This window comes from Micropterus dolomieu, linkage group LG07 (genome assembly GCF_021292245.1).
Source record: "Micropterus dolomieu isolate WLL.071019.BEF.003 ecotype Adirondacks linkage group LG07, ASM2129224v1, whole genome shotgun sequence".
NCBI lineage: Eukaryota > Metazoa > Chordata > Actinopteri > Centrarchiformes > Centrarchidae > Micropterus > Micropterus dolomieu.
This window is the reverse complement of record NC_060156.1, coordinates 7,906,440-7,917,867: the sequence shown is the minus strand read 5'-3', so window position 1 is coordinate 7,917,867 and position 11,428 is coordinate 7,906,440. Positions and strand designations below refer to the sequence as shown.

Below are 11,428 nucleotides of genomic sequence, written 5' to 3'. Positions count from 1 at the left end.
AAAATATCATTATTTTGCGGCAATGAGTTTAACAGCAGAACCTAATAGCACTGCTGGGGCTGTGCCTTGCCGCATGAATAACTTAATGAATGAATCAATGAATCAATGGATTTACACTTCATTATCATCATGCATTGTGATGCGGATGAGATCACAGTCTAAAAGCCTGAAATGTACTGGAACAGCCTCCCTGTTATGAAAGATTGTGTTAGGGCGCTGTGGACACTGAGATCAACATCTACATGTCAAAGTCCATTTGGTTCCTTGTTATTTGATCAGTAGACAGATGCCAACTCAGCATAAAGTGAGTAATTAAAGATCATTTTAAGAAAACCTCTTAGGAACTGACAGAGTCAAGACCTTTTATGCTTCAAGCACATTCAAGCCTTGTGTGGCACGCAGTGTTTGTTAACATTGGTTAGCCTTGAACAGGCTCAGGGGACCACTTGAAGTGGTGAGTTATCCTTGGTGCTAAGTGCTATGAAAGACCTTTCTAACAGCATTGGGATTCATGCTGAGTTCATGGAGCACATTCTGAAATCTGTCAAGGACTAATGATGATTATACCCCACGGAAAGGAAAAAAAATATGCTAGCTTTCTAATATGTTTTATTGTTGCCATGGCTACACTCTCCATTGATTTTGTAGTTGGTCAACAGGAAGTTTGTCCTCTCTTCCAAATAGACAGGATGTGTAGTTATAAGCAAAGATTGTATTCACAGCTCCATAGTTGTCCCTTGTAGCTCGTGCGTTCGCCAGGACTACTGAAGCATTTAAATGCAAACTGTCTTCCAGTCAGCAACACATTCAAGTGGGTATGTCTATTCTAGGATAATGCATCAACTAAATCTAAAGTAGATGCTTAAAGTAATACCATTAAAGGCCCTGAAAACGTATTTTCTTCTTATTATGAGTTGTGGGCTCTCCCATGGACACAATGTTTTCTGCCAAAGTTAGAACAGTCTTTGTTATTTAACATTAAGCCCCTTTTCTACTGCATAGTACCAGCTCGACTCGACTTTGTTTGGTTTTCCATTTTATAAAAGTTGTACCTGTACCTGCTTCCAGGTAGGTTTTTTTGTTTCACCTCCGTGTGAAAAGGTACGAGAAGTGATGGCGGAACAAAAATGTGCTTGAATATTTTCGGAGTTGAGGAGCTCCGCAAGTGGCTGCGGGGGAAGCCTGTACCAACCCGCGGGAGGAGCGTGTGAGGCCGGCCAGCCGCCCGCTAACAGAGCTCTCTGCTCCCGCCGTCACACAGACCGCTGCAGCAACAACGGCAGAGGAAAACACAGCTGGAAGGTTTTCATACCGCTTATCTGTCTTTACATTCTGAGGAATGTTGAAACGTTTTAACTTAAATCACAACCTGTAAGTATGCTTTATTGGTTTTGAATTATATTTAAAATAAACACGGCAATGTAACTTCACAGACTGTTCAAGTCTGGAGTTATAACTATAATGCTAATGTTACACCTGATGTGAAAGCTACTGAGCAAACGTTCAAATTGTTTGGCCAATTTTTATGTAAATTTTTGTTGAAATATGGTGATTTTTGTAGTGGTTTATGGTAAGATGTGGAACAATGATGTTGTGTGGTTGTGGACTTGAGTAACTTATACCATCTGCTAGGTTACGGTTGCAGTCTGAAGCGGCTTTGATTTGGATCACACTAGCTTGTTTCTTACAACCCGCCCTTTTCTGCTTCTGATTGGCTAGTAGTCCTTACCTGGGAACTGCGCATCTGCAACTCCCAACAAAGATTTTGTACAAATAAGATGCATCGCTCTGTAGCTCAAGAGCGGAGCGTACAACACACAGGGTGAAAAGAGGAGCTGCAGCAATGTGCAGTATGAGAAAAATATGGTGTTTTTTGAAAATTAAACCATGTAAACCTGTTCTGGTACAACCCCTAATTAAGATTTTGAACCTAAAAAATGAGCATAATACTCTTTAAAGTGTTTGCAAACCATGTTTCTGCACTTTTGTGTATATAGCAGTACATTTTAATTAAAATTGTGCAATACACTACTTTTGAATTCATTATTCAATTTTGTGCACAACAATGAAAGAAAATCATGCGAATAATCACGATTAAACATTTTAATCATTGCTGCATTAAAGCATCTAAAATATTTCAGAAGCTAAATGTTAATGCTAAAATTCTGTTTCCTCTGGATAGTGCGCGTAGACACATTTAAAAAGAAAACACTACTATATCAGCACACAATAAAGAAATCACCTGGAAAGCTACAAGGACCGGTAGAGGTGGAAATCTGAGAAAATAATGAGTTGAATGGGGGGGGCGTTTGAATAATTGAGGAATACATGAGGATTCAAATAATGCTGGAGCCGATCCATGCATCACAGCAATTCAGCTGCTATAATCGTGACAAAACGAGTGCAAACAGCTGCTGACATCAAAATATTAGGTTGTAATATCAACCAGAGCATTCAGCACTGATCTGCTGTTTTTTACTTTGTCATATAGTAATATTAGTGCCCACTATGTAGTCTACACACGTCATTCCAACAGTACAGTTCTGTGATCAGTGTTGGGCAGGTTAAATGGTTGGTATAAATTACCAATTACAAGTTACCCAGTCGACAGTGTAACTATTTTAATTACCTTTTCAAAGTAATGTGACTTTTTTATTACTTTTGATTTTTTTCACTGTTAACCATTTTTAAAAGACAGTGGCAGTTTAAGAGGCAGGCAGTGCAGCAAATTAAAAGCATCAGAACACCATCAAACTAAATGGCTGTGGCTTGAAATGGCAAAGGAAGACACTGTGCACATGAAAAACATAAAGCAACAAAATGATTATTCAACCATCAAGTCATCATATTACACTTCATACACATAAACACAAAGTTTCTGGGTTTCCATGTAGTGCATGATATCGAACATTGCTAGGGCCCTTTCCACTGTACTGAAATGTCACATTTTCACTACCTGATCATAACTCTTCCATCCATCTTCATCCGCTTATCTGGGGTCGGGTAGTGGGGGCAGCAGCTCCAGCAGGGGACCCCAAACTTCTCTTTCCCGAGCCACATTAACCAGCTCTGACTGGGGGATCCCGAGGCGTTCCCAGGCCAGTGTGGAGATATAATCTCTTCACCTAGTCCTGGGTCTTCCCCGAGGCCTCCTCCCAGCTGGACGTGCCTGGAACACCTCCCTAGGGAGGCGTCCAGGAGGCATCCTTACCAGATGCCCAAACCACCTCAACTGGCTCCTTTCAATGCAAAGGAGCAGCGGATCTGCTCTGAGCTCTTCGCGGATGGCCGAGCTTCTCACCCTATCTCTAAGGGAGACACCAGCCACCCGCCTGAGGAAACACATTTCGGCCGCTTGTACCCACGATCTCGTTCTTTCGGTCATGATCCAGCCTTCATGACCATAGGTGAGGGTAGGAACAAAAATTCATAACTCTTATTTTATGTTATTTTAGTGAGCCACGAACTGAAGGTGAAACACCCTGATGAACAGCCTGTAGTTAGTGAGTTCTTCACCCAAACACAGTGCTGTGCCCACTGCCCGGTTCAAGCCTTCACTGAATTATTGTAAACAAAATAAATAAAAAAAAAAAAAACTCCACGTGAGGATACAAAACAACAATAAGGTTTATGTGCTGAAGCCCATCAGACCAAACAATGCAGATGCAATCTTGCCTCCCTGGGTCCCAAGTGGGGCGGGGGGGTAGAAAGCAGTCAAATGGATCATCCTCAGCCTGAACAAGCTCCTTGAAATGTTGTTAGGGACAAAGGAGGGGTTTGGTTTTAACACTGCCGCACTGTGGTCGCCACGAAGCAGCGTGCAGGTGGGATAAACCGACAGGGCGCACAGCTCACTCACCCTCTTGATGGAAGTAAGAGCTAGTAGCAAGGAGATAGCATCTTCAATGAGGACTGCTCCAGGGGCTTGTAAGGGCCAGACCTCAGAGCCTCTGTCAACTACGCCAGTGTGCCTCTATTCGGATCATGGTGAAATGTAAGTAATTTAAGGAGGTAATTTAATCAAGTTTAATTAACTTTTTTAACCCACTTTATTGAATACAAGCTAATTTAGTTGTTGAGTGAATTATCCAGGGATGCTTCTGCAGCCACTTCCACCTGTTAGGTGGATGCCTTCCATTCTGCTTACATGCTGCAGACAGCTCTCCATTATTCTTCTTTTTCCTCTCGTGGGCTGCCTCCATATGTTCGTCCCATGGGACAGTGAGCTCAGCCATAACCCTTTTCCTTGCAGAGGATATTGATCCTAAGTATCTTTTGCTCACCGGTCCTTTCCGTGTTATCCGTCATGGTTGATCCATCTTCCGTCCCCCGGGCAGTTTTTGCTGTGTCTTGCTTGGGCATGTGGAAAGCCCTCCAGCCCCGGTGCAGTCTTTCCTGCCTTCAGTTAGTCTTTCTTCATTGTCCACTAGTCTTTCCTGGATGCCAACTAGCCTTTTCACAGTAGTCACTGGTGTCCCAGACAAACTTAGATCTAAGCACAGGCATAATCTACCTGGCGGGCATTGTTGCCTGACACACTTATGCCCAGCTGGTAGGGCAGCCAGTGAAGAGTCTGAGTGAAGGTAAAGGAATAATTGGTTAACTTTTGTGAGAAATAGGTAATTTACTACATTTTGAATTGACAGCAATTCCTGCAAGCTATTGGATATTTTACACCCCAAAGGAGAGATAGATGAATAGACTCATAATCATTAGGTATGACTGAATACATTATGGTGAAAGGAGGAAAAACAATTTACCAGGTATTTACAGCGCCACCTAGCGTGTTATTCTACTGGGCCTTTGTATGTCTGGGCAGCAATTAATGCAGTCACTCTCTGATTTCTAGGGCTGTCCCTGACTAAGGATTTACATCAATCAGAATTGTCAAGTCTTACCTATAGTCGATTGATCGTCAAATCATGTGTGTGTTTGTGCGCGTGTTTATTCACTAGTCACTGTAACTTACATTGTAAATTTACTGCTAAACTGAGGCTCATTTTTTCTCTGCTCTGCTCACTTGCCGTTCATCGGTCTTGTGCGGAGTTTTGCATATATGCCTGCCGACAACTGCAAGCCTGTTGAGGTTCCTTGTGGGTTTGTTATAGTCTATCTATGCCCACAGATGTGCACTGACCCCCCTTCGTTAAGAGTTAGGTTTACAGTTTTGGATTTATTAATGCACTTTAAAGTATTTAATAAAAGTTTCTTTTTTTCCACATTTTTATTTAGAGCATTATATGTTGGGCTGTGAAAAACAATAGTGGGTGAAAAACAGTAGTTCTTTGTAAAATCAGACATAATGACAAAATGGCATGATCATCATTTCATAACGCTGCTTCGAAGCTTCTACGCTGAGATTGGCAGTCGACTCAGGCTCCTCCCTACCGATTTCCAATGGATTCTTCCTATTTGTAACCCACCATAGAGTATAAAGACTTTAAACCGCTCTAACAAACTCACAATCAGGGACCTGGTCAGCAGCATGTACTGAAAACCGTCTTGAAGGTGGCAAGTATAAAATATCTTGAAATTCAAAAGACAACTTAAAAATAACATGTTAGTAATTACACATTCAGTGATTTGTCTTCCACTTCACAGCTCTCAAGATCTCAATATCAAAGATGATTTCCCGATTTCTGGAAACAAAATTACAAGATATCATTACAAGAAGGGTTTAAGGATTTTTCACGACAAATCTCTGTTTCAGCCTGACTGTGTGAAATGGAAAATGCCACTATAATGTTTCACTTTAACCTCACCATGTATGTGAACATAGGGTCTTACCGCTATCCAGCGTTTGTTCTGTGCTTTCTGCTGTTTGCTTTTATTGTCTGTGCTAATCTTGTTATAATACTAGTAATATCACGGGAGAAAACACTTCATGAGCCCATGTATATTTTTATTACATTTTTGTCTGTCAATGCTCTGTATGGTTCCACTGGCTTCTTCCCCAGATTCCTCATGGACCTTCTGTCCGATTCTCATTTAATTTCAGGTCCTGCTTGTTTCACTCAGATCTATATTATTTACACATATGCTTCCTATGAAATGACCATCCTGGGTATTATGGCGTATGATAGATATGTTGCTGTATGTGATCCTTTACACTATCACAGCAAGGTGACCCCTAAGAAAGTCCGTATGTTGGCAGGCTTTGCTTGGATCTGTCCAGCCTTTTCTATTGCGCTGTGTCTTGGTTTAGTCATTAGGCTTCCTCTGTGTGGCAACTCGATCCTAAAAGTATACTGTGCAATCTGGAATATTGCTAAATTGTCGTGTGTTCCCACTTTTATCAACAATATTGTTGGCTTGCTTGTAACCACAATTACAGTAATCCTGCCCCTGATCTACGTCTTGTATACTTACTTAAGAATAATTCTTGTGTGCAGAAAAAGCTCATCTGAATTCAAGAGCAAAGTGTTTCAAACCTGCTTACCTCATACTATTTCATTTGTCACTTATTCCATCACTTTATTTTGTGATATTGCCTTAAGTCGTTTTAATGTTGAAAATCTAAACCCATTTTTTGCTGTAATTTTATCATTGGAGTTTGTAATGATACCTCCACTTCTAAACCCTCTTTTGTATGGTCTGAAATTACCAGAAATAAGAAGGCACATTTTCAGGATGTTTTTATATTTAAAAACACTTTTTCCTAAACTGTCTCTCTGACATAATGACTTTAAAAGTCACAAATGTAATATACTTAATATATGCATATCATGTTGTCTGTGAAAGGTTTTCTTTTAAAGCAGGTATGTCTGCAGCTGTCTGACTAAGGTCTCACAAAATAAAAGTTTTCCCTGTTTGCAGTGTGCCAAATAAAAAGTTTGATCAAAGTGAGCAGAACATTATTACTGTAAAACCTATGGCACAGTCTACACTGAAACATACAGAAGCAAAATGCATTCACTTGAGAAAATAAATTCTGCTCTGTTAGTGTATTTTTCTGAATTAACAAGATAATTATCTCAGAACTATGAGATTCATCTATATTTATGGGGGAAAAGATTTAGCTCTGTTTTTCTATTAAAACTGTTGTTATTTTTTCCTTGCGAAAAGTTTCACTCGATCTATTTCAAAGTATATTTTTCTTTCGTCTTTTGACTATAGACACGTTTACCATGCTCTGTGTTTGGACATACAAACCCTCTCGCATTTTACAAAGACAAGGGCAGAGGGAGGTCTGGGGCTACTAGTTTCAGCATTTTTACTGGGTCTGTGACACTAGAGTTATGGTTCTTTGGCAGTACCTTTCTTCTTAGGGGAGGGTTGAGGGTAGCACTAGTTAAAACGTCCCTGTCTGCCCAAACACACACATTCATTTAGTTTATTCTTAGAGGTGCACTTAGATTCATCTGGCATATCAGGGCTCTGGAAGTTACAGATATTACAGTCTATGCGCATATTACCTTTATCACAATATTCAGCCTGGTCAATTAGATACTGTCTGTTCTCTTTGGCTTAGGACGGGCTTAATTACAATCAGAGACCTCTATCAGCAAGACATCTGCTTCTTTCAGTATGCTGAGGACGTATCTTGTTCAGTTTGAAATATTATCCCTCTAACACTCTAACATTCTATGACAGTGTCTTCAGTCTCTACTTCTGAACATCTAATATCTCAATTGGTCTGCTTTTTACCCCACCCAACTCCTTGAGTCATCTCAGGAAGTGCTTTGACTAAGGAAGTTTGTTCTGATCTGATGAATTTTGGGAGGTTGGGATGGACAGGATTGAACTGTTCCATGAATGCCAGACTTCATTGACTATTATGATGTCCTGTGTGGGTGAGGCCAATCTCTCTCTTTCCCTTGCAGGTGAAGAGCTGAGGATGATTGCAGTAACTAAGGGCACCTGGCCCCACTGCTCTGCAGTGTATCTGTAAATCCTAGTTCTCATTCTTCAGGCAGCTGCTGCTGGGCTGAGAAAAATTGGAAAAATTCCAGTCTGGTTTAAAATCTTGTCACAATACAGAAATTGCTCTTTTAAAAGTTTTTAATAATCTTCTTTTTATTTCTGATTCTGGTAGCTCTGCTGTGCTAGTGCTTTTAGTTTTGACTGCAGCGTTCGATACAGTTGACCACAAGATTTTATTGTCCAGACTCTAGTCCTGTGCAGGCATTAAAGGCACAGCTCTGAAGTGGTTTCAGTCAAATCTGACAGACAGGTCTTTTTCTGTAAATCTCGGGCCTTTTTACTGAAACAAAGCCCCGATTGACAGCGGGGTGCCTCAAGGCTCAATTTTAGGCCCAGTCTTGTTCTCACTGTATATGCTACCCCTGGGATCAATCTTCCAAAAATACAAGATTTCCTTTCACTGCTTCGCAGATGATGTCCAAATTTACCTACCTTTGAATACCAAAACAAACTCAGTTGAAGCACTGAGAAAATGTCTACATGAAGTAAAAGACTGGATGTCACTGTCTGGTTTTAACAGTGCTCTTGGTCCAATATCCTCAAACTGCTGCCCATTTGTAAAAAGTCTTGGTATTTTTATTGACAGTTCTTTTAAACTCGATAAACAGATTAGCTCAGTGGTAAAAACAAGCTTCCTTCAACTCAGACTTCTTGGGAAGGTCAAGCCTTACCTGCCCCATAGCAAACTGGAAAAAGTTGTGCATGCCCTGATCACAAATCGCCTGGACTATTGTAACTCATTGTACTATGGCCTTGAGCAGTCTTCAGTTCGCCGATTACAATTAGTTCAGAATGCGGCTGCACGCCTGCTGACAGGGAAAATCACCCCTGTACTGTCGTCTCTCAACTGGCTGCCTGTCGTTTTTAGAATCCATTCAAGATCTTATTGTTAATTTTTAAATCTCTTAATGGGCTGGCACCATTGTATTTATCTGATATGCTGATTTTGCACACTCCAGTCAGAGCACTTAGGTCCACTGACCAGCTGCTCTTAGACCAAGGTCCAGACTGAAAACCAGAGGGGACAGAGCTTTTTCAGTAGCAGGTCCTCTGGAACTCTCTTCCTCTCAACATTAGAGCAGCTAACTCTATTGAGAGCTTTAAATCACTTTTAAAAACACATCTTTTTGCACTGGCTTTTAACATATGCTGAGCTGTGACATTTTATTGTTGTTATTGCTTATTAAGTATAGTTTTTATCTGTTGTTTGTTTTTATTGTTTTTGGCATATTCCGTTTTAGAAGGGTTTTATTCGGCTATTTATAATGCTTTTTATCTTATGCTGTTCTCTGTATCTGTACAGCACTTTGGGGCAGTAGTGACTGTTTGTAAACGTGCTATTTAAATAAACTTTGACTTTGACCTAGACCTTGAGATTAGTAATGATTAATAATGCGCTTTAAGCCAAATTCCTACTCTACCCATGTTATGTAATTTCAGAACAGCAACATCAGACAATTTTTACCTTATTTAGGGGGCAGGATTGAAAATTAGTCATCCTCAATTTTTGTTGTGTTATGGTTTCACATTGATAAAGACATTTGTAGAATAATTACTTACAAAATAGAATGTAAACTCTACAGGAGGATTTCTTTCCTGGGAAACCATTAAGTTTTCCCCCAAATGATGCACAGATTTTTAGGCATTGTATTATCTCAAACGGCCAAAAATGCATTTCGTTGCCGAAAATGGAAAAACATAAATGTAATTCTCTTGTTTCTGAAGCATTAAAAAAATATTTTGCCATCTTTTTAAAATCCTCGAGACCAGGGGTCTATTGCAGTCTATTGCAGGGGTTTTCAAAGTCTGAGACTTTGGGCCTCTCCTCATACAAAGTTTGGGAAATGGTGACCCCCCCCCCCCGTGTTTAATTTACTTGGTAAATTTCGCTCAATTCCTGGATGTCTATGAGATCATGATTATATTATCTTTTTTCTGACTGTTTCTGACTCTGATGGGGGGAAACTGTTCCCCAAAACTACTGTATCTCTGAACTCTCACACATGTAGGCTATTCTATGTGTTCTCATTTTGATAACTAATGCAATAAGTAATGTAATGTTTCATTTCCATTCACTGAGCCTCCCCTGAAACTGTTTGGAGCCCCCTAGGGAGGGCCGCCTCACACTTTGAAAACCCATGGTCTATGGGACAAACCCTTTTTGTTGATGTAACAGGTACCAAACCAGGTATAGTCTTTGCCATGTTCATCTAATGACTTTTGGGACTGATCCTTAAAGTAGCGTATGTGAACACTGAGGGCGAGAGACGAGGGCGGAGCTTCATCAAGGTGCCCACCTGCTACCAAGTCAGTTAATACCAAGTTTACATGACCCCGGACTCACTGAGTCTGTCTGCGTCGCGGCTGCCAGCCATTCTAATCTGTGCTCACACCAGTAGTGCTGCAGTGCGTCCCAGAAGTGTCTCCTGCTCCGCTCCAGAGAGAAGCAAACAGTGTATTTTTGTGCGGCATCCGTCAAGCAGCACAGAGGAAATGAACCAGGCAGGAAGTCAGTCATAAAACAGTGAGAATCTAGTCAATTTTCAAAATAAAATACCCTGTACAGTCTCCTGATCGTCCGCCCCTGAGACTTCCCATGATGCATAGCGGTGAAGGGAGTTTTGTTAAAATTTGCTAATAAATTTGCTTGAAATACAAATGTTACTTCATGACTGACGTATTCTTAAAATGTGTTTGTTTAGAATATAATGTTTTTGTAGATAATTGTTATTGTTGAAACCATGAGTGAAAGGACTGTTTCATTTGATAAGATGAGTTGAAGCTTTCTAAAAGCTGTATTTGTAGAAAGTGAATAGAGTGCCTTGTGATGGATTGGTGACCTGTCCGGGGTGTACCCCGCCTTTCGCCCAATGTCAGCTGGGATAGGCTCCAGCCCCCCGCAAGCGGTTGACAATGAATGGAATAGAGTGTGTGCTGGCTCAAGTTTGATAGATGATGTTTTGTTGTTGTTCAAGACTGTCAATGGCAGGCCAAATTAGCCCACAGGCCACCAGGATTTGGCCCGGTTCTCCCAATTGGCCAGTCCGTCCCTGCTTGAGACATAATAGTTAATAGTAAGATTCATTAAAATTACTTGACTCCCTAGAAATGTATTTTAAGCACTTCCTTCTCTCACACTTCTATAAGACATTATCATTTTTTAAATCGTTTATCTTGATTTACCTAATTTAAATTATTTGCTTTTATACTTTTAAGTATTTGTGGGAGTCATGTTTTCAGTTGTATTGTAATGATCTAATGTCATGTTGTCTCCAGCCCCCTGTGACCCTGTACGCAGGATAAGCGGTTGACGATGGATGGATGGATGGAATAATGTTGAAGGAAACAAATAATTAGATAACTTTTGTGAGAAATAGGTTAATTACTAAATTTTAATAGGTTGCAATTTCTGCAAGCTTTTTTATATTTTACACATCAAAATGTTTTCACTGTCCTGCTGTAGAAGACGGAGCCGCGGTGAAGAAAAAAAGGTCCACAAATGCCA

The 11,428-nt window shown here is 40.4% G+C and overlaps 1 protein-coding gene across 1 annotated transcript; it reads left to right on the top strand.

The window, feature by feature from the left end:
- Positions 1-5,724: 5,724 nt before the first annotated feature.
- LOC123974064 (putative gustatory receptor clone PTE03) lies at positions 5,725-6,675 on the top strand. The gene has a single exon (XM_046054500.1). The coding sequence runs from the start codon at positions 5,725-5,727 to the stop codon at positions 6,673-6,675; it is 951 nt and encodes a 316-aa protein (XP_045910456.1).
- The last annotated feature ends 4,753 nt before the right edge of the window (positions 6,676-11,428 follow it).

What these genes read in the sequence shown, in the direction of transcription:
- LOC123974064 (XM_046054500.1), top strand. Translation starts at nt 5,725, where the DNA reads ATGGAAAATGCCACTATAATGTTTCACTTTAACCTCACCATGTATGTG.